Below are 23,765 nucleotides of genomic sequence, written 5' to 3'. Positions count from 1 at the left end.
CACTAGTGGAAACATCCTCTCCACATCCACTCTATCCAGGCCTTTACTGTTCGGTAAGTTTCAATGACGTGTCCCCTCATCCTTCTAAACTCTACCGAGTAGAGGACCAGTGCCGACAAACACTCATCATATGTTCACCCAATCACTCCTGGGAACACTCTCGTAAAACTCCTCTGACCACTCTCCAGACCCAGCACATCCTTCCTCAGATATGGGGCCTAAAATTGCTCACAATGCTCCAAACGTCGCCTGCCCAGTGCCATATTAAGCCTCAGCATTACATCCCTTTTGATGGACACTTGGAAAAACCTTGTGACGCTGCTGCAAGCAAGATTTTCATTGTACCTGTAACTCATCGTGTTTGTGCATGGGACAATAAACTCAAACTTGACGTGACCTGAGATAAGGGGGAAATTAATGAGGTTTAATGATTTCAGTGAGGCATTCAATGAAATTATCATCAATTAACAGTGATAAGAACAGACATTGTCAGCGTTCAATGCAAAATATTCCATCATAGCACATTTATAAAATTCCCTTGGAGAGAGATCCAAACATATTTCTACCCCCATCATTATCCAATTATTCCCCATTGGACCTTGAAGCTCAAGTCCATAGTTTCCTGTAATAGTTAGGATGGTGAAGAAGGCATGCCTGCCTTCATAGTTTGATGTACAGAATATAAAATGGGATGTTAGGTTGCAAGTTTATCAAACATTGGGTAGTCCGCGCTTGGGAGTATTGTGAGCAAATGCTAATAGTGATTACCAGATATTTTTCTAGGTGATAGTTAAGTGTACAACATTTTCAAAGCCATGAAAAATAATTTGTTTTAGTTTATGATAATTTTCAGCTAATAAAAATAACCAGGAATTGGAGATGAAAACAAAGTTCATAAGTTCTAGAATCAGAAGTAGGCCATTTGGCCCATGAAGTCTACTCTGCCATTCAATCATGGCTGATCTATCTCTCCCTTTCCATCCCATTCTCCTGCCTTCTCCCCATAACCGCTGACACCCTTACTTTTCAAGAATCTGTCAATCTCCACACTACAAAATACCCATTGACTTGAACTCCACAGCCATCTTCTTCTTCATCTCCTTTCTAAAGGTACATCATTTTATTCTGAGGCTGTAGCCTCTGGTCCCTGACTCTCCATAAATGCAGGAAACCCATGATAGGTACTCCTGGTGAATCTCTGCCCCACGTTCTCCAGAGTAACCGCATTGTTTCCACAGAGTGGTGACCAGAGCTGCTCCAAGTGCAGGCTACCCAATATTTTACAATCTTGCAATATAACATCCCAAATTAACTCCCCAAATGAGAGGAATAGATAGGGTAAACGCACAGTCTCTCTTGCCCAGAGTAAGGGAATCAAAAAACAGAGTACATAGGTTTAAGGTGAGCGGGGAGAGATTTAGTTTAGAGATACAGCGTGGAAAAAGGCCTTTCGGCCCACCAAGTCCACGCCAACCATCGATCACCCATGCACTATTTCTATATCCTACACACTAGGGGCAATGTACAGAAGCCAATTCACCTACAAACCTGCAGACCTTTTGAATGTGGGAGGAAACAAGAGCACCTGGAGAAAACTCACACGGTCACATGGGGGGAACCTACAAGCTCCATACAGGTATCACCCGTAGTCAGGATCAAACCTGGGTCTCTGGCACTGCAACTCTACCACTGCACCACTGTGCCGCCTCATGGGTAGGGAGCAATGTGTAGGTGAATGGTGGTATCTGGTAGTGGGTAGGCAGGGAACATGGGAATGTGGAGATCATAAAATGGGATATCAAAGTTTCAAGGTCTGTTTATTGTTACATGTACCAATTGAGGTACAGTGAAACTCGATTACCATACCATTATCAAAAAGCACCAAGACACACAAATACATCTCTATAATACTAAAGGCCTTTCTATTATTTGTGTTTGTGCCGACGATGTGCCCACATTGTATCAATCTGCTTTTCCTACCTTCCTCCATACCCTAGGCCACAGCCTTCCCTTTTTCACATATCCTACTCGTATTTTTCCCGTCGTGGCGATAAACATCTTCCCGTCGCATTCCCACTCATATTTCCGAAGTTAATAATCATTTAAATTTTAAAAACAGCCATTTCGGGCTGAGCCCGGGGGTTGCGATGGGGCCGGGTCTGGGGCCGAGAAAGAAGCCACCGCTGGAACCAAGGACGAGCCTGGGTCCGGGGGTCAGGGACGAGCCCGGAGATGAAGTCAGGGCCCGCACTGGAGCCCAGGTGGCAGCCAATCTGACAGCTGGAGTCTACAGCCAGGGTCGGGCCAAGTTCCAGGCCCTGGCGATCGATGCTCTATGACCTAGGAAGGTCCTGGGGCAGGGAATGGGCGTGAGGGGCGGAGGATGAGAGAAATGAGGAGGAGGGAGATGGGATGAGAGGGGATCTTATTGAAACATATTAAGCGATTGGACACGCCAGAGGCAGGAAACATGTTCCCGATGTTGGGGGGAGTCCAGAACCTGGGGCCACAGGTTAAGAATAAGGGGTAAGCCATTTAGAACGGAGACGAGGAAACACCTTTTCTCACAGAGAGTGGTGAGTCTGTGGAATTCTCTGCCTCAGAGGGCAGTGGAGGCCGGTTCACTGGATACTTTCAAGAGAGAGCTAGATAGGGCTCTTAAAGATAGCGGAGTCAGGGGATACGGGGAGAAGGCAGGAACGGGGTACTGATTGTGGATGATCAGCCATGATCACATTGAATGGCGGTGCTGGCTCGAAGGGCCGAATGGCCTACTCCTGCACCTCTTGACGATGTCTGTGTGTGTCTAATAGAGGTGTGAATCGTGAATGTGTTGGAAGGAACTGCAGATGCTGGTTTAAAACAAAGATCCTATAGAGCAGCTCTGCTATCTTTGGTTTAAACTGAGGCTAGACACACAGATACACACACGAGGCGGTGGCCGGGAGGGGGAGCGGCAGCGGGAGGCCAGGCCTGGCCAGGCCCGGTTGCTAGGCTTCCCTGTACCGGCGGATTCCCGCTGTCGTCGTGGCCGCTTGTGTCCGCTCCCTCTCCCGCTGGGGGAAACACGGAGCGTCCCGCGGCCCCGCTCCACACTCCAGCCGCAGGCCCCGAGCCCCGACCTAGGCCCGAGCGGCTGCACTGAGGCCTGCACTACACCCAGTGTGTGTGTGAGTGAGTGAGGGTCTGTGTGAGTGTCTCTGTGAGTGAGGGTCTGTGTGAGTGCGGGTGTGTGTATAACGGTGCGTGTGTATAAGGGTCTGTGGGTCGTGGGTGTGTAAGGGGGTGTGTTGTGTAAGGGTGCGTGTGTGAGGGTCTGTGGGTGTGTACAGGTGAGTGTGTGAGGGTCTGTGTGTAGGTGTCTGGGTGTGTGTGTGTGTCTGAGTGTGTAAGGGTGTGTGTGTGAGGGTCTGTGTGTAGGTGTCTCTGTGTGTGTCTGAGTGTGTAAGGGTGTGTGAGTGTGTAAGGGTGCGTGTGTGTGGGTGCGTGTGTGAGGGTCTGTGGGTGTGTACAGGTGAGTGTGTGAGGGTCTGTGTGTAGGTGTCTAGGTGTGTGTGTCCGAGTGTGAGTGTAAGGGTGTGTGTGTGAGGGTCTGTGTGTAGGTGTCTGGGTGTGTGTGTCTGAGTGTGTAAGGGTGTGTGAGTGTGTAAGGGTGGGTGTGTGAGGGTCTGTGGGTGTGTGTATGTGTGAGGGTCTGTGTATGTGTGGGTCCGGGACGAGGGGTGAGGAAAAACCTGAGTAACCCGCCCTCCCCGGGGTCAGACTGAGGATGGAGGACAAGTACAGCAGCAACATCATCTCCAGCGCCCGCCTGGGCCCTGTCGATGCGCCCAGCTCCAGGTACAGACCAGTCGGTTAGGTAGTTATTTAATCATGTACAGATGGCAACAACCAGGAGGGTGCAGGAAGGAAAAGCAGATGCTAATTTACACCAAAGATAAACACAAACTGCTGGAGGAACTCAGCAAGTCAGACAGCATCTCTGGAGAAACCTTTCTTCAGACTGGGTCCAATGTCGCTGGTCCAGTCATGTTAAACTGTGTTTAAAAAAAAAAATAGCAAAATGGACTGAAGAAGGGTCCCGACCCAAAATGTCACCTATCCATTCCTTCCACCGATGCTGCCTGACCAACTGAGTCACTCCAGCGCTTTGTGTGTTTTTGCTCAAGATTCCAGCATCTGCAGTCTCTTGTGCCTCTATATATTCCATGTCATGGAGTCATACATTGTGGAAACAGGTCCTTTTCCCAACCAGCCCACACTGGCCAACATGTCCCATCTACACTAGTCCCACCTGCCTGTTTTTGGCTCATATCCCTCTAAACCTGTACCAGTTTACAACGTTTCTTAAACATTGCAATAGTCACTGCCTCAACTACCTCCTCCGGCAGCTCGTTCTTTACACCCACCTATTGAACCCTGATATTGAACCCTTGTGGGTGAACAGGCATTTTCCGGTGTCACTTCCTACTAAAGCCAACTAAAGCATTCCAGATAGACACAAAATGCTGGAGTAACTTAGTTGGACAGGCAGCATCTCTGGAGAAAAGGAACAGATGATGTTTTGGGTCAAGACCCTTCATCGGACAAATTTCCCTCTCCCCCGACTCTCAGTCTGAGAAAGAGTCACAATCTATGATTAACAAGGAGGGTGAAGGATAATATTAAACTGAGGAGGCTTTCTAAGTGGCATGGGTGAGTGGTAGGACAGAGATATGGGAAGTTTGTAGAATCGGGCAACTAAAAACTAAAAAGATTGATTTGAGAGAAAATCTGTATAATATCAAAATAAACAGGAAGAGTTTCTATAGATATGTAAATATGAAGAAGAAAGATAAGTATGAAACCTCTTGAGAACAAGGTTTGTCAATTAATAACAGGAAGCAAAGAAATAGTAGATATGAAATGGTAGATATCATTTTTTTTTGCAGCAATCTGCACGTTAATAATCTCCCAGTTGCCACACACTTTAACTTCCCTTCCCCCATACTGACCTGGGCCTCCTCCATTGTCATAGTGAGGCCCAATGCAAACTGGAGGAACAGCACCTCATATTTTGCCTGGGCAGCTTACAACCCAGCAGTATGAACGTTGATTTTTTTTTATAGATAGTGGAAGATGCCTGGAACAGGCTGGCAGGGGAAGTTGTAGAAACAGATAATGACATTTAAGAGTAATTTGGACAGATAAGTGACGTACAAGGGATGGAGGGATACAGTATATCTGCAGGGATATGGAAATAATTTGTTATATTGCGACCGGCATAGACATGGGTTAAAGGGTTCTGTCCTGTTCTATGTAGCAATGTTACAAAATTTTGAGATTTAAAAAAATCAAGCCTGCAATTTATCCCATCAGATAAAGCATAAAAATAAGTTTAATTGGACACCTAATTCACTTTCATATCTTCAGTATTAAAACAGTTATGGCCATTTTCATACTCAGAAATTGCATCTTGTTCCCTATTGCTTTTCCATTGACTTAACACAAAAGCTGTGATCGAGGACAGTTAAAAGTCCATAACTTTCTTAAAAATTAAGAGAACTGAAAGAAATTTTCAGTTATTATAGATTGAAGCATTCTGAAACAAATATGAAACAATCTTACTTGGATGACCTGAAATTAAAGCATATAATTAGTTAGTTACCTAATTGTAGCTAATTACAAAATTCAATTACTAAACATCTATCCATTTCTTAAAAAAGATTAACATTTTTAAATAGCCTAAGTGTCCAAATAACATTCACACAAGAATTCACAATATAACATGATTTTTAATTCTCATTGTCATGAATTTATAGGCCAAGGAAGGAATTTAGTGTTTAATTCCCGTAAATTAATGGCCATTTAAATCATCTTGCGAGTGGGATTTTGTGGAACGCGATCGATTGGAACGTTGCGGTTGCGGTGAATTTAAACCCCATATCGGCAGAAAAAACACTGCTGGTTCGTATGGGGCCTAAATCACCTTTTCGCAACGCAGAATTTGGATTAAGGTCATCCTAAGAAGCACGTTTATATGTATAATAAACGGCTTTCCTTTAGCTGTCCCGTACGTGAAATCTGTCCCGGTTATCGGCGTTCACGGCATTAGAAGCGGATTTTAATTTTTCTACAGCGCTGAAATTGTCACGCGATTTAAAAAAAAAAAATTCACAGAACGGCAGTCGGAACAATTCTTGAGCATTAGCTAGCAGCCCGAGAAAATATATCCAGGACAGGCAGGAGAAAACTGCATTTTAACCCCCCCCCCTCAAAGGCGCCAAAATCGTGCACACGGCCAGTGGCAGAACTGCAGCGCCGCTGAAGGTAAGTTTTGTAACATACCTATTCTATGCTGCACTGTTCTATGTGGCATGGGCCCATTCCTTTCACAGTGGCGCAACGGTAGAGTTGCAGTCTTACAGCTCCAGAGACCCAGGATCGATCCTAACGACGGTGCTGTCTGAACGGATTTTGCACATTCTCTCTGTGGCTACGTGGGTTTTTCCCCAGGGGCTCCGGTTTCCATCGACATTGCAAAGACCTGCAGGTTAATTGGCTTCTGTAAATTGTCCCGAGTGTGTAGGATAGAACTAGTGTATGGGTGATCGCTGGTCGTCGCCGTGTTCAGTGGGCCAAAGGGCCTGTTTCCACACTGTATCTCGAAAACTAAAACTAAAATTTTATTTCAATGGGATTGCTGACCTTGAGTAAGAACAGAAGCAGCTAAGTGGTTGTTTACTTTTCTTTATTTCACCCAATGTTTTAATTAATCTTTAAGACTGTAAGTAGGTTGTAAAAGCCCTGTCCCACTGTACGAGTTCATTCAAGAGCTCTCCCGAGTTTTAAAAAAGAATCAAACTCGTTGAAGCATGTAGAATGTGCGTAGCGGGTTTGTCGGAGCTCGGGGATGTCTCTTAGCGGCTCGTAACACTAACGGCAGGTACTCAGGAAACGGGGTAAGCTCGGGAAGACTCGTTTTGAAAAATGTCCACGAGAGCCCCGAGTACCTACGAGCGGCCATTACCGTAAATCTCCGAGTTCGAATCAGGGCAAACTCGGGAGAACTCTTGAATGAACTCGTACAGTGGGACAGGGCTTTAAGGGTTTTCAAGGGTACTGGACCTCAGAACTTGAGGGCATGTATAAGGTGAGAGGGGAAAGATTCAAGTGATCGGAGCAGCATTTTCTTCATCCTGTGGGTGGTGCATGCATGGAATGAGCTGCCATGAAAGCTGTAGAAGTAGGTACAATGGTGACGTTGAAAATACATTTGGAGAGGGTCATCGATAGGAAGGGTTTAGAGGAATTGGATCAACATAAAATGGAGCGTGAGCAGAATGCTTAACATCTCCAGGCTTTTGACGAACCTTTTTCATTTACTATTGTGCAGGATAGAACTGCAGATGCTGGTTTACACCGAAGATAGACACAAAATGCTGCAGTAACTCAGCGAGACAGATAGCATCTCTGTTGAAAAGGAATGGGTGGTGCTTCTGAAGAAGGGTCTCCACCTGAGACATCACCCGGTCCTTCCCTCCAGAGATGCTGCCTGTCCCACTGAGTTACTGCAGCATTTTGCGTCTATCTTTAGCCATCTGTGGCGATATTTAGGGTGTGAAATATCGCTACCGTTCTCTGTCTGACATCCTTAACCCTGTTCTTTGTGATCAAAATGGAGGATACCGCATGGATGAATAAAGGCTTTTCCCCAAGCAGCAGAGAAGGAATAAAAGTGGCACAAGATGTACTAATGGAACACCCTGGCCAAGAAACCCAGCCATCTTGTCTCCCAGCAGAGAAATGATGACGAAGGAACAATTAATTTTTTTAACATAGTAATTTATGACTGGCAACGTACTGCCTGAAGGGATGTTTAAAGTAGATAAATCAATAACTTTCAGGAGGATTGAAAATGTTTCCTGTTCTTTCCCCATGCCCGTAATAGGGAACAATAAGAGAATTGTATTTCTGGTAAACTGCAGCTTTGATAACATGAGTACTGTGCTTTGTGAATGTTGGAAGGGGATATAAAACTTGCTAATGAGAAGATGAAATGCTACCAAATAATGTCTTATAAATCCACAAACTTCCTATAGCTGCAGTCCAAAAGTTATGAGCATTATACTGTGATTTAGAATTTGTCTTATTAATTCAAGAGTAACTCATCCATGTTTGACATTTTTACTTCAGGTTAACTCGATATATCTCGCTGCTGTGCCTGGCTAAGTTCCTTAAGGTTATTGGAATATTTGAATCATACGACCTCCTTAAAGTCGTCCACATTGTCCAATTTGTCTTCATAATTCAACTTGGGTAAGTTTAATCTGAAAATAATTCACTATCCTTCTATGGATGCTGTAAATTATAGAAACATAGAAAATAGGCTTCCCACTTATCCTTAAACTGTGACCCCTTGTTCTGGACTTCCCCAACATTGGGAACAATCTTCCTGCATCTAGCCTGTCCAACCCCTTAAGAATTTCGTAAGTTTCTATAAGATCCCCCCTCAATCTTCTAAATTCTAGCGAGTACAAGCCGAGTCCATCCAGTCCTTTCTTCATATGAAAGTCCTGACATCCCAGGAATCGGTCTGGTGAATCTTCTCTGTACTCCCTCTATGGCAAGAATGTCTTTCCTCAGATTAGGAGACAAAAACTGTACGCTATACTCCAGGTGTGGTCTCACCAAGACCCTGTTATTTATTTTGCTCGTGGGCACTGAAACATAGAAACATAGAAAATAGGTGCAGGAGGAGGCCATTCGGCCCTTCGAGCCAGCACCGCCATTCATTGTGATCATGGCTGATCACTGGTTGAATATAATGTAATTTTGTAACAGTGCAGTAACTTAAACGTCTGGGCACCTCTCTAGGCATTCCTGTAGATAGTCACAAAGGGGTAACTTTATAAAAATAAAACAAAGAAGGCGACTGTCCATGTGAAAGGTTTATCATTTTCTGTTAATCCATAAAACAGTGCAGCACAGGAATAGGCCAGTCGGCCCACATTGTCCGTGCCGACCACAATGTTATTAAAGCTAATGCGTTTTTACCGGAAACAGAGGATGGAGAGGGTTTACTTGTCTCGTTGGGCAGAGGGGAACTTTGTTGATTTTATAACTGTCGAAATAAGGAGCTCGGAATGCTGGTTTGCAAAAAAAGGACACAAAATGCTGGAGTAACTCAGACAGCATCGCTGGAGAAAATGAATGAGTTGCGTTTCGGGTTGGGATACTTTTTCACACCAGGTTATTTTACAAATAACCTTTCAGCAATTGAGTTCCTTTCTAAATTTAATTTAATATCCAACCTGAAGCTCCATTTTAAAAAAAATGCTTTGGAATTCAAGTAGAGACTCACTAACCTATTCACTTCTGCCTTTTTCATACTTTAATAGTGTGTTAGTTGCAATGATGACGCCAATTCATATTCTAGACCTTGATATAACTTGCCCCACCTAGGCTGGGAGGGAAATGATTTCACAGATCTGGGTGTATGAAGTAATTATATCCCTTTACCAATACCATTTAAGGAAAATAAATATTATGGTATAAAGCAATTTGATATTAGGCTTCTGATACTTTTGTAAGTACCTTTCAAAACCACAACGGCATCATTATTTCCATTTTAGCCAGCTTTTCAAAATGTGTATCCAAGTCACCTATCCATGTTCTCCAGAGATGCTGCCTGACCTGCTGAATTAGTCCAGTACTTTGTATGTAGATACCAAATGCTTGAGTAACTCAGCGGGACAGGCAGCATCTCTGGAGAGAAGGAATGGGTGATGTTTTGGGTCGAAACGATGATCAGTCTGAAGAAGGTTCTCGACCCGAAACGTCACCCATTCCTTCTCTCCAGAGATGCTGCCTGTCCCCGCTGAGTTACTCCAGCATTTTGTGTCTACCTTCGATTTAAACCAACATCCGCAGTTCTTTCCTACACACCAGTACTTTGTATTCTTTTTTTCCCAATGCCTATATATTTTTTGCAAAATAGGTAGGGCTCACCTAACCCTTAACACCTATCTATTATGTATTCCCATCTCTGTTATTATGTTTTGACTTGTTATGAAATCTGTTTAATGAATCTAAAAAAGTAGATTCCACGTGGCCTGGAAAATGAGTGGTTTGTGTAGTACTGTTCTTGCCTTTGACTGCTGAAGTGAAATCATCTGAGAGTCATTAGTAAACTCAATCTGCCATTTTCAACCTAAAACATTCATAATTTCACATTAATTAGGAATGTCAATCGTGCAGAAAAATATAAAAGATTGGTGTGATATTGGTGGCTGGATAACCAAGGTGACAAGTTTGCTTGGAGCATAAAAACACAAAGTCAGGCAGCATCTCTGGAGAATGTGGATAGGTGACATTGCGGGTCAGGACCCTTCTTCAGACTGAGGGGGGGGGGGGGGGGGGGGGGGGGGGGGGGGAGGGGGGAAACAGAGGGGAGAAAGTGGGAAGAGAGGAAGGGCAGGACAAAGCCTGGCATGTAATAGGTGGATACCGGTGAGGGAAGGTTTCATAGGCAGACTGCTGGACAAACGCCAGAGATGAAAATACAGAAGGTGTGAGACAAAAGGATTGAAGAGTTGTGAAGTTAAAGGATAGAATATAGGTGGAAAAGATGGGTGAGGTGAAAATAGGTGTGACCCCAGGTGGGCATATGGGGCAGGGAGGAATAGAAACATAGAAACATGGAAATTAGGTGCAGGAGTAGGCCATTCGGCCCTTCGAGCCTGCACCGCCATTCAATATGATCATGGCTGATCATCCAACTCAGTATCCCGTACCTGCCTTCTCTCCATACCCTCTGATCCCCTTAGCCACAAGGGCCACATCTAACTCCCTCTTAAATATAGCCAACGAACTGGCCTCAACTACCCTCTGTGGCAGAGAGTTCCAGAGATTCACCACTCTCTGTGTGAAAAAAGTTCTTCTCATCTCGGTTTTAAAGGATTTCCCCCTTATCCTTAAGCTGTGACCCCTTGTCCTGGACTTCCCTAACATCGGGAACAATCTTCCTGCATCTAGCCTGTCCAACCCCTTAAGAATTTTGTAAGTTTTCTATAAGATCCCCTCTCAATCTTCTAAATTCTAGAGAGTATAAACCAAGTCTATCCAGTCTTTCTTCATAAGACAGTCCTGACATCCCAGGAATCAGTCTGGTGAACCGTCTCTGCACTCCCTCTATGGCAATAATGTCCTTCCTCAGATTTGGAGACAAAACTGTACGCAATACTCCAGGTGTGGTCTCACCAAGACCCTGTACAACTGCAGTAGAACCTCCCTGCTCCTATACTCAAATCCTTTTGCAATGAAAGCTAACATACCATTCGCTTTCTTTACTGCCTGCTGCACCTGCATGCCTACCTTCAATGACTGGTGTACCATGACACCCAGGTCTCGCTGCATCTCCCCCTTTGAAGGGGGGGTTGGGGTTTTGGAGTACCTAAAATGGAAGAATTCAATGTTCATGCCATTGGGTTATAAGCTGCCCGAGGGGAATATGAGGTACTGTTCCTCCAGTTTGTGTGTGGCCTTCCTCTGGCAACGGAGGAGGTCCGAGTCAGAAAGGTCAGTGTGGGGATGGGAAGAGGAGCTAAAATGATTGGCATCCCGGAGATCCAGTAGGCCTTGGCAGACCGAGCGCAAGTGTTTGGCAAATCGGTCACCAAGTGAGGCCACGTTGGGAGCATCGGATGCAGTCAATGAAATTAGAGAAGGTGCACGTGAATCTCTGTCTTACCTGGAAGAGTGAACCATGGAGTTGCAGAGGGAACAGACTCTGCGGAAGGCGGAAAGGGCAGGGCTGGGAAGATATGACTTGTGGTGGGGTGATGTTGGAGAATGATGTGTTGGATGCCGAGGCTGATCGGAGTGAAAGTTAAGAACCTGTGGAACTCTATCCTTGTCCCGTCTTGGGGGAGCAAGAGAAGAACTATGGGTGGGCCACAAATGAGAATGCCTTGTGTGGATTCTGTGGAATACTCGCCAGCGCACCACCTTGCATCTTAGTTGTTCAGATAATAAATAAGAGGGAATTATTCAAAAAGAAAAGATTGTTGATGAATTTATAACAATATACTCTCCTGCATCCATTAACATTTGCAGCTGATTTGGGATGTAGCCAAAAAACACTTTCTGGTCCATATATCTTAAGTTGAAAAGTTGAGCAATATTTAAACACTCATTCTATTCTCTTTTTGCTGTTTTTAGATCTGCAGTATTCTTGGTTTTGTTCCAAAAACCATTTTCTTCTGGCAAGCCAATCTCAAAACGGCAGGTGAGTTAAATGGTATTGAGGTAGCATAACTGTTATTATCACTAACCATAACCTATCCTGGTATCAGCCAGATGTGTCCAACTATTGACTAAGTGACTTTCATTCAATTTATTAAGTTCATGTCATAGGAGCAGAATTATGCATTTAATCGAGTCTACTCCGCTGTTCTATCATGGCTAATCTATCTTTCCCTCTTAACCCCATTCTCCTGCCTTCATCCCATAATCCTTGACACCTATACTAATCAAGAATCTGTCAATCTCCACCTTAAAAATACCCAATGACTTGGCTTCCACAGCCGTCTGTGGCAATGAATTCCATCGATACGCCACCGTCTGGCTGAAGAAATTCCCCTCCATCTTTCTAAAGCTATGTCCTTTTATTCCGAGGCTGTGCCCTCTGGCCCTAGACTCTCCACTGGTGGAAACATCCTCTCTCAGAGGTCCCCCATCATTCCTCTAAACTCCAATGAGTACAGGCCCAGTGCGGTCAAATGCTTATCATGCCTAATCACTGGGATCATTCTTGTAAACCTCTGGACCCTCTCCAATGCCAGCACGTTCTTCCTCAGATATGGGGTCCAAAACTCCCCGCGATACTTGAAATTATTAATCCTATTCAGGTACATGCCACCAAAATGGGGCCACTTGCGCATGTGTGAGCTATGCAAAAAGAATTCCACTACGCGGTGCGTAAGTGACAATAAAGAACTATTGAACCATTAATATCAGAAGAGGAGACGGACTTTCTGTATTGGGTGTTGAATGGTTTTAAGTGTGATCCACTGAGGAGATGCATGTTTGAGGATCAGTCCCACAGGCGATTCTTTTGAAAATTGGCCTACAGAGAACATCAGATATTTTGACTTGAAAATCTGCTGGGCTGCCAAGTTTTGATTCTAAGTTTAAACCTTGTGTCAGAAAGATGGAGCTACCTGTTCTCCATTGTAGAGGTATCATAAGTTGCACCTATTTGTATAGTAAGATCATTAATCCATCGGTCTGAAGAAGGGTCTCGACCCGAAACGTCACCCATCCCTTCGCTCCATAGATGCTGCCTCACCCTGATGATTTTCTCCAGCGTTTTGCCTACAATCCATTGGAGGTAAATACATTTTGTCAGATTGAACTAAATGGAAATACGTGATAACCTGATTCTGAATTGCACGCTTTTCATTTATTTTTGCAGTGGATCAAAATTTGCAAACATGCAATTGGTGGCTGCGTTATTTTGCTATTGTGGTTCTTTGGTCTCACACTTTGTGGACCGTTGAGGTAAGTGTAAAAGAAAACTTGCCGATTACATTTGTTTAGTCCTAACACAATTCTGATCTGTTCTGGTCTCAGCCGCACAATTGGAAGAACCAATGAACAGGCCAGGTTTTTTCACGCATTAACTGGGTATGTTGAGTGTCTTATGGGAGGTTAACAAAACAGTATTGAGAGAAGCCGGCACAAGAGTCTTATAGAGATGTACAAAATCATGAGAGGAATAGATCGCGTAGACGCACTGTGTCTCTTGCCCAGAGTAGGGGAATCGAGATCCAGAGGACATAGGTTTAAGGTGAGTGGGGGAAAGATTTAATAGGAACCCGAGGGGTAACTTGTTCTCGCAAAGAGTGGTAGATGCACAGAACGAGCTGCCGTAGGAGGTAGTTGAGGCAAAGTTTAAGAAACATTTTCAACAGGTACATGGATAGGACGGATTTAGAAGGATATGGGCCAAACGCAGGCAGGGTAGGACTAGTGTAGATGGGACAAGTTCACCGATGTGGGCAAGTTGGGCCGAAAGGCCTGTTACTAAGATGTAAGACTCAATGAATGAATGAATACTTTTTTTATCACGTGTGACAAGTAACAGTGAAATTCTTTGTTTTGCACACCCAATGTACACCACGTAAATGGCCCGACAACGTTACAGGGTATCCCACGCCAGGTCCTCCTTTGATTCCCCCCCCCCCCCCCCCTCTATGGCTCTAAGAAATAAAGGACCAACATTAAAATGTAGTCACCTTAAATAACAGATTTGGATTTTGCATAACTTTATGGTCCATTTTAAAGTGATTGTTCTTAACATTGGTTATTTCAAAATTATCCCAGGTTTAAATTATTTCTCAACTAATCCTGTGAATACTAAAACGTTTATGATATGACTAATTAGGCCCACCTGTAGTTAGTCATAGAATATTTGTGCTGTAACACAATTCCACTGAATCTGATTGATTAATTATCTTCATCTTTGCTTTGAGGTGCAATCATCTTTTGAAATGTTGTGTTGCACGACTTCTGGAAGACAGGTTTCAGTGATAGATTATACCCTCACTTTTTTACAATTGTGATCTATTAAGTCCTTAATTTGCAATCATAATTAAAGTTAAAAATGTCCCAGTTGTGTGATTATTGCCTGCATTCATAGCGTCATAGTCGTACAGTGGGAAAACAGGCCATTTGGCCCAACTCGTCCATGCTGACCAAGATGCCCCCACTTAAGCTAGTACTATTTGGCTCAGATCCCCTAATCCTCTTCTGTCCAAATGTCATTTAAATGTTGTTATCGTACCTGCCTCAGCAGTCACGGTGGCGCAGCGGTAGAGTTGCTGCCTTACAGTGCATGCAGCACCGGAGACCCGGGTTTGATCCTGATTACGGGTGCTGTCTGTACGTTCTCCCCGTGACCTGATGGGTTGTCTCCGAGATCTTCGGTTTCCTCCCACACTCCAAAGTTGTACAGGTTTGTAGGTTAATTGGAGTGGTATATGTGTAAATTGTCCTTGGTGTGTGTAAGGTGATGTTAATATGCGGGGATCACTGGTCGGTGCTAACTCGGTGGGCCATAGGGCTGTATCTCGAAACTAAACTAGAGAGGGGAGAATGCACAGTCTTTTACCCAGGAAAGGGGAATCAAGAACCAGAGGATATAGAATAAAGTTGAAATGGGAAATATTTAATAGGAACATAATGGGGAACTTTCTTATTGAAGAAGGGTCTCAACCCGAAACGTCACCCATTCCTTCTCTCCAGAGATGCTGCCTGTCCTGCTGAGTTACTCCAGCTTTTTGTGTCTATCTCTGGTGGTATATCGGATCGTTTTGGATAGCAGGCAAAACAAATCTTTTCGCTGTACCTCGGTGCATGTGACAACAGTTAACCTAAAGGGATATGGGTTAAAGGGATAATGTGGTTTAAAGGGATATGGGCTAAACCCCCTGCAAATGGGACTAACCTCAATGGGGCATCTTGGTTGGCATGGACAAGGTGGGCTAAAGGCCTTGTTTCAGTGCTGTATGACGCTATGACTCTGTCTCTTGTTCAGCGGGGCATGAGGGAATATGCAAGTGACACATTTAAAGGTTGTGTTGACTTTCTTTTCCTTGGTAGAACTTAATAGATGACATTTGACAAACGCAAGGTTATAAATCTATCACTGAAACTTGTCTTCCAGAAGTCGTGCAACGTAGAGTGTGTTACAATCATTCAAAAGATGATTTCACCTCTAAGTCCTTGTATCAGTTTAGTGATTCCTTATAATCCATTTGAAACCTTTTGCAATCCTTTTGCACAACATAACCTTCTCGACTACTTAGTTTAGTTTAGCGATACAGCGCGGAAACAGGCCCTTTGGCCCACCGATTCCACACTGTCCAGCGATCCCCACACTATCCTACACTAGGGACACATTTCCATTAATACCAGGCCATTCAACCTACAAACTTCTGGGAAGATATCAGGAGGGAACCCACGCAGGTCACGGGGAGAATGTACAAACTGTATAGACAGCACCCGTAGTCAGGATGGAACCCTGGTCTCTGGCGCTCTTCTACCGCTGCACCACCATGCCGCCCCCTTGTGACACTTTGTGATATTGTGCGATTATGCACCCTTTGACACGGTACTGCTGATTCCTGATGGTATTGATGGGAAACTTGATGTACTAACACTGTGCGTGCGTTTTCCCTCCACAGAACAATACTTCTGTTTGAACACAGTGACATTGTGGTCATCTCACTGCTCGGTGTGCTGTTCACGAGCTCTGATGGAAGCCCGGCCAAGGTACTGTGCATTGCTAGTGTACGGGCACCTCGGGGGAACGAAGAGGGACTATATTAAATACTTTTGTAACTTCGTCGCCGCCCTTTACGTGGCCACTCTTGCATACTTGTATGCAAACTAAGAACCTCACTGTACCTAGCACACGTGATAATAAAGCATAAAGTACCAGTTTAACGATGGGTTAGGATAAGTGGAAGGTAGGATGGGAGTGCTTAGCATTTGTTGGAGTGAGTTAATCAGTACGATAAGATCTTTATTTATCCCAGGAGGGAAATTGGTTTCCTTTATTTAGTAGATACAGGTCACGTAGTTGGTGAGAGGAGGTGGTATTGAGGGGGGTTGTTCTGGGACCCCACCAGAACCAAGTGTTGAGCGTTCCCCATGCATCGTGGGCCTAACTCAACAAAACACTGGTGAAGGGAGGAGCCCACTTGATAACCCCAATCATATACTTGCAACCACACTATCAGTTTGTGTTAATGTGCTTGTCAAGATGTAGGTAGCTGACGATTGCATATGACGTTAGCTATCGTCCTTAGCATAATCGTTTAGATAGTACTTTGGCTTTGGGCTTGGTTTTCTTGGTTGAGCGCTTATCCTGGTGTTCTAGCACAAGTACCTTTGTAGTTTTAATTGTAATTAAATCAGTCAGTCAATAGCTGAGATCCACCAGACATAAGTGTGAAAGCCACTGATTTAATGTTTGGCTTCGAGTAAAAACTCTGAAGACTACTGAATTCCTATTTCATGAATCCAACCGTGTAATCTTTCTCTATCCACCCTCCTCCCGATCGCCAGACAAGAGGAACTGCATTCTTCATTATTGCCGTCATTTGTTTGTTGTTGTTTGACAATGATGATTTAATGGCCAAGATGGCTGAACACCGTATCCTTTATGTCTTTGAGTGCAAAATACTTTGTTCATTGATTAGCGGTAAATAATTTACCATGCTGTTGAATATCAGTATTTTAAACCCCTGGTGTATTTTGTTCCTTAACCAAATGTGCCATCCAGCTGAGGGACATCATGACAGTGCTTTAACCCATGCACTGTATACAGCTATCTCTCTCCTGGGGGTTGCAGACCACAAGGTAACATCATTTGTAATTAAAAAATACATGGCACTAGCCTGCCAATTAAATACGTTTATTGGCCAACTATTCACATACAAGGAATTTGCCTTGGTGCTCCGACCACAAGTAACAACATGACATACAGTGACAGTTACAAATGACTCAGAAAACACTAAACAAATAATAATAAAACATTCATGATAAAACACCATTGATCAAGGATGTGAACCAACAAAATACCAGATCAAAGGGAGGCTACAGATTTTTGGCTGTTGAGTAGAGCAACTACTCGTGGATAAAAACTGTTTTTATGTCTGGCTGTGCCAGCTTTGACAATCAGGAGTCGCCTTCCAGAGGGAAGTGATTCAAAGAATTTGTGGCCAGGGTGAGAGGGGTCAGAGATGATCTTGCCCGCTCCCTTCCTGGCCCTTGCAGTGTACAGTTCATCAATGGAGGGAAGGTTGCAGCCAATAACCTTCTCTGCTGATCGGACGATTCGCTGCAGCCTCCAGGTGTCGTGCTTGGTGGCTGAGCCAAACCAGACCATGATGGAGAAGGTGAGAACAGACTCTACGATGGCCGTGTAGAATAGGACCATCATTGCCTGGGGCAGATTGTGCTTCCTCAGCTGCCGTAGGAAGCACATCCTTTGTTGTGCCTTTTTGACTGTTGAGTCGATGGTAGCACCCCACTTAAGGTCCTTGGACTTGATGGTTCCCAGGAACTTAAAAGACTCCACAGATGTGACTGCAGGTGTTGTTGATGGTGAGTGGGGTGAGGGGAGGGGGAGCTCTCCTAAAGTCTACAATCAATTCCACTGTCTTAAGAGCATTGAGCTCCAGGTTGTTACAACGGCACCTGGACGTCAGCTGTGACACATCCTGTCTGTAGGCAGATTCCTCCCCATCCTGGATCAGTCCAATCAGAGTTGTGTCGTCCGCAAACTTGAGAAGTTTGACAGAGGTATCTGTGGAGGTGCAGTCGTTGGTGTAGAGGAGAAGAGAGAGTACGCAGCCTTGCGGTGCTCCTATGCTGAGGGTCTGCGGGTCCGAGATGTGCTTTCCCAGCCTCACATGCTGCTTCCTGTCTCAAGAAGCTGGTGATCAACTGACAGAGGGGTTCAGGCACAGTCAACTTGGAAAGTTTGGAGTGTAGTAGCTCTGGCACAATGGTGTTGAATGCAGAGCTAAAATCAACAAACTCGCATAGGTCCCCTTGAATTGTATTAGAAACATAGAAATTAGGTGCAGGAGTAGGCCATTCGGCCCTTCGAGCCTGCACCGCCATTCAATATGATCATGGCTGATCATCCAACTCAGTATCCCGTACCTGCCTTCTCTCTATACCCTCTGATCCCCTTAGCCACAAGGGCCACATCTAACTCCCTCTTAAATATAGCCAATGAACTGGCCTCAACTACCCTCTGTGGCAGAGAGTTCCAGAGATTCACCATTCATGTGTGAAAAAAGTTTTTCTCATCTCGGTTTTAAAGGATTTCCCCCCTATCCTTAAGCTGTGACCCCTTGTCCTGGACTTCCCCAACATCGGGAACAATCTTCATGCATCTAGCCTGTCCAACCCCTTAAGAATTTTGTAAGTTTCTATAAGATAGAAGTATAAGATTAATTCAATTTAATACATTCATTCTTATGCTGTCAACTCCTGAAGCATTTTCATCTGGCATTTTGCATGTTGTTTGAACTTTCAATAGTTTGGCCCCCAGAATAGTGATACTTTTACGGCAGGAACAGACAAATTCTTGATTAGAACGGGTGTCGAGGGTTATGGGGAGAAGGCAGGAAAATGTGATTAGGAGGCAGAGATCAGCCATAATTGAACGGCGGAGTAGACTCAATGGGCCGAATGGCCTAATTCTACTCCTTTAACTTGTGATTTTGCAAACATTCAAACTTATTAAATGATGCATAATACTTCCCTCTCCCATCAGGCAAGAGGTACAGAAGTGTGAAAACACACACCTCTAGATTCAGGGACAGTTTTTTCCCAGCTGTTATCAGGCAACTGAACCATCCTATCGACACCTAGAGAGCGGTCCCAAGTTACTATCCACCTCATTGGAGACCCTTGGACTATCTTTAACCAGACTTTACTGGACTTCATTTTGCACTGAACGTTATTCCCTTGATCATGCATCTTGTATGCTGTGGATGGCTCGATTGTAATCATGCATAGACTTTCCGCTGGCTGGTTAGCACGCTACAAAAGCTTTTCACTGTACTCGTTGCAAGTGACAATAAACTAAACTAAAATCTAAATCCTCCTGGTTTCCAACCCTATCCTGAAACTAAAACCTGGTTTTAATATGGAGACATAAGGAACTGCAAATGCTGGATTTGTGAGTAAAACGCAAAGTGCTGGAGGAACTCAATGGGCCAGGCAGCATCTGAAGAAACGGACAGATGCATAAACGGGTCCTGACCTCCTGTTCCTGCAGCAATTTGTTTCTTGCCCAACTTTCAACACAATGAAAAGAGGCAAAACTTTATTTGTCAATGCTGTACATTTGTTTATTCAAATGTTTGGGTTAGATCAGTTAGGCAATTTAGCTGCCTGTTATTTTTGTCATTTACTGTTTTGAATTATTTATTTCCTGGCTACGCTCCAAGTTTAGTCATTTCCCTTTGAATCATATCAAAAGTCACATACTTCTTATCTCAAGTTTAATAATCTAAAGAAACAATTTAGAGTGGTGAATTCACTCGCCAGAAAGAATAAGCATCATGTTTATTTAATCTATAGTATAAACTGTTTTGGCATGGAATATATGCAGGAAGGAACTGCAGATGCTGGTTTAAATCGACAAAGATGGACAGAAATTGCCGGAGTAACTCAACGGGACAGGCAGCATCTCTGGAGAGAAGGAATGGGTGACGTTTCAGCCTGAAGAAGGGTCTCGACCGGAAACGTTACCCATTCCTTCTCTCCAGAGATGCTGCCTGTCCCGCTGAGTTAATCTCCAGCATTTTTGTGTCTATCTTTGGCATGGAATATAATTAAACTAAATTAAAATGAATGTTACAAGTTCCAAGGGCTGCACGGTGGTACAATTGGCAGAGCTGCCATCTTGCAGCGCCAGAGACCCGGGTTTGATCCTGCTGATTGCATATTCCTATGATCACGTGGGTTTCCTCCAGGTGCCCCGGTTACCTCCCACACCCCAAAGATGTGCCAGTGCAGGATTTTAGGTTAATTGGCCACTATAAATTGCCCCTAATGTGTAGGGAGTGGATACAACAGTAGGATAACAGAACTAGTGTGAGCGGGTGATCGATGGTCGGTGCGGACTCTGTAGGCTGAAGGCCTTGCTTCCATGATGTATCTCTAAACTAAACGGTTTTATGTGACTCTCAGGTCTAGTGCACAAAGTGAAATAGTTCACCAACAGAATGATGAGATGGAGATTTGAGCTATTGATTTTTCCTGTGTAATGAGTTGCCATTTTTGGTCCGTACATCCAGGTGAAACATTGAATGCACCATATTTGTATTCTCAGACACACTGCTCAGATTTAATCTCCTCCAAGAAGCTAGCTACGAATGATAGTATTAAAAGTCAGAACACTACGGGTGCAGTGGAGAGATACGTTTTTTTGGCCTTCCATCACAGCAATGTGATGGATGTTTATGTAAATTATGTTGTGTCTTGGGTCTATTTGTTTGTAATGTATGGCTGCAGAAACGTCATTTCGTTTGGACCTCACGGGGTCCAAATGACAAATAAATTGAATTGAATTGAATTGTCACTTCATGATATAACTCGGGTGCTGGTGCAAAACGTTTCCAAGCCAAATGAAGGCTAGATCATTAGTTTCTGAAACAAATACATAAATGGGCGGCGGTGGTGGCGCAGCGGTAGAGTTGCTGCCTCACAGCGCCAGAGACTCGGGTTTGATCCCGACTACGGGTGCTGTCTGTACGCAGTTTGTACGTTCTCCCCGTGACCCGCGTGGGTTTTCTCCGAGATCTTCGGTTTCCTCCCACACTCCAAAGATTTGTAGGTTAAGTAGCTTGGTGTAAATGTAAAATTGTCCCTAGTGTGTGTAGGATAGTGTTAACGTGCGGGGCTCGGTGGGCCAAAGGGCCTGATTCCACGCGGTATCTCTAAACTAAACTAAATAAACAAATTCAGATTTAACTTCTACTACTTTAATTTGCACACTGTAACTTTTATGAAAATGTGTACGTGGAAATTCACCATTTGTTTTGCTTTTGTCTGTTTTAGGGTGGGGTTTTGCTACTCGTGATGTCGTTATGTTTTAAGGTTGGTTTTCATACAGCCTCCAGAAAACTGTCTGTGGATGTTGGCGGAGCAAAGCGTCTCCATACGTTGTCTACTCTAATGTCAGCCCTATTACTGTTTCCATGGGTGATCATATTGACCGCAACTACAGAGGTAATTCTGCATGGAATATGCTTATCAGGTTTTAAAGCATATATATATATATATGAATGTATATTGGCTTTGGAAAATGAGCCACTATAATTTAGAACAAACCAAACATCAGTTTTGCTAATGGTGCAGTTCTCTTGTATCATAGGAACACAGAACATAGAAAATAGCTGCAGGAGTAGACCATTCGGCCCTTCGAGCCGCCATTCAATATGATCATGGCTGATCATCCAAATTCAGTACCCGTTTCCTGCTTTTTCCCCATATCCCTTGATTCCGATAGCCCAAAGAGCTAAATCTAACTCTCTCTTGATAACATCATCTCTGTCCTAGTCTTCACACAGGCTAAGCTTGATGCACATCACCTTGCTCAATATACAATAGACAATAGGTGCAGGAGTAGGCCATTCGGCCCTTCAAGCCAGCACCGCCATTCAATATGATCGTGGCTGATCATCCCCAATCAGTACCCCGTTCCTGCCTTCTCCCCATATCCCCTGACTCCGCTATTTTTAAGAGCCCTATCTAGCTCTCTCTTGAAAGCATCCAGAGAACCGGCCTCCACCGCCCTCTGAGGCAGAGAATTCCACAGACTCACCACTCTCTGTGAGAAAATGTGTTTCCTCGTCTCCGTTCCAAGTGGCTTACTCCTTATTCTTAAACTGTGGCCCCTGGTTCTGAACTCCCCCAACACGGGAACCCAAGGCTAAATCTGAATCCATGCTGAGTTTAGTTTGGAGATGCAGGCAGTAACTATAATGGTGCTCCACCACCATGGCCCTTGTATTTTCCATATTTGCCAAAAACACTTCCTTTTCGTTCACCTCTCAATTTATCTCACCCGAAACGTCACCCATCCTTTCTCTCCAGAGATGCTGCTTGACCAAGCTGAGATACTCCAGCAATTTTTTTTGTATCTATCTTTTGTAGTGTGACCAGCATCTACAGTTCCTTGTTTCTACATTGTTTCACCATGAATTCCATTTGGAAACATAGAAAATAGGAGCAGGAGGAGGCCATTCGACCCTTCCAGCCTGCACCGCCATTCACTGTGGTCATGGCTGATCGTCCACAATTTGTCAGTCACCCATTGATACCATAAAACTCGGCATTTAAAATTAATATTTTAATTCTCATGAATGACATTGCCTTTGTGTGTATGATCACATTTAGAGAGTTAGATTTAGCTCTTTGGACTATCGGAATCAAGGGATATGGGGGAAAAAGCAGGAAACGGTTACTGAATTAGGATGATCAGCCATTGAATTTGGATTGATCAGCCAATGGCGGTCGAAGGGATCACAGCACTGTTCTATCCCATCAGCTCTTGCTTTAAATTTATTTAAAAACTCAATTTTCTCCCCCATATCGATTCAGAGGCTTTCCCCAAACCTACGGCATCCTTGTCCACAAAACAATTTGCTTCTATTTCCACCACTAAGACACTGCAACAGTTAGTCCACAAAGTCAATTTTCTCTCTGTGCCTTCCTATCACAAAGAGGTTCTGAAAAATGTATAGATTAAAAAAATTCAATGCTCGCGGAACAACAAAACAACCAAACAAATTGAAACACAACTGAATGTTACACGATAAATACGTATTTTGGGGGTGGCTAGTTACTGCGTTTCATGTTCAGCGTCAACCTGATATCCTGTATTTTCTTTCTTTTTCACTTAAATGTTTATTGATTTTTAAGAGATACACAAAACAGTGCAACACCGTCACCATAAATAAAACAAAGTAAGAAAAACAGCAATCAAAATTTAAAAATAAGTGCCTTCCTATCACAAAGAGGTTCTGAAAAAATGTACAGATTGGTTCAAAAATTCAAACGTTCATTGATTAGTTATCTGGATGTATTCAATATTCATACAAACACAACATGAATGTATATAACGCATAAATACCCATATCTTGGGGGTGGCTAGTTATGGTGCACCAGTCATTGATGGTCATGCGTCA

At 43.9% G+C, this 23,765-nt stretch overlaps 1 protein-coding gene across 1 annotated transcript in view; it reads left to right on the top strand.

Annotated features, from left to right (window-relative positions):
- The first annotated feature begins 3,276 nt into the window (after positions 1-3,276).
- Positions 3,277-23,765, top strand: part of slc30a5 (solute carrier family 30 member 5) — a 41,881-nt gene continuing 21,392 nt past the window's right edge. Inside the window, exons 1-8 of the mRNA XM_055631848.1 lie at positions 3,277-3,840; positions 8,176-8,298; positions 12,202-12,268; positions 13,457-13,542; positions 16,230-16,317; positions 17,116-17,203; positions 17,333-17,409; positions 21,634-21,804. Of these exons, the coding sequence (XP_055487823.1) occupies positions 3,770-3,840; positions 8,176-8,298; positions 12,202-12,268; positions 13,457-13,542; positions 16,230-16,317; positions 17,116-17,203; positions 17,333-17,409; positions 21,634-21,804 (771 nt within the window). The 5' untranslated portion in view covers positions 3,277-3,769. The remainder of the gene's footprint in view (positions 3,841-8,175; positions 8,299-12,201; positions 12,269-13,456; positions 13,543-16,229; positions 16,318-17,115; positions 17,204-17,332; positions 17,410-21,633; positions 21,805-23,765) is intronic.

Source organism: Leucoraja erinacea, chromosome 3, assembly GCF_028641065.1.
Source record: "Leucoraja erinacea ecotype New England chromosome 3, Leri_hhj_1, whole genome shotgun sequence".
Classification (NCBI taxonomy): Eukaryota; Metazoa; Chordata; class Chondrichthyes; order Rajiformes; family Rajidae; genus Leucoraja; species Leucoraja erinaceus.
This window is presented reverse-complemented; position numbering and strand designations above follow the sequence as displayed.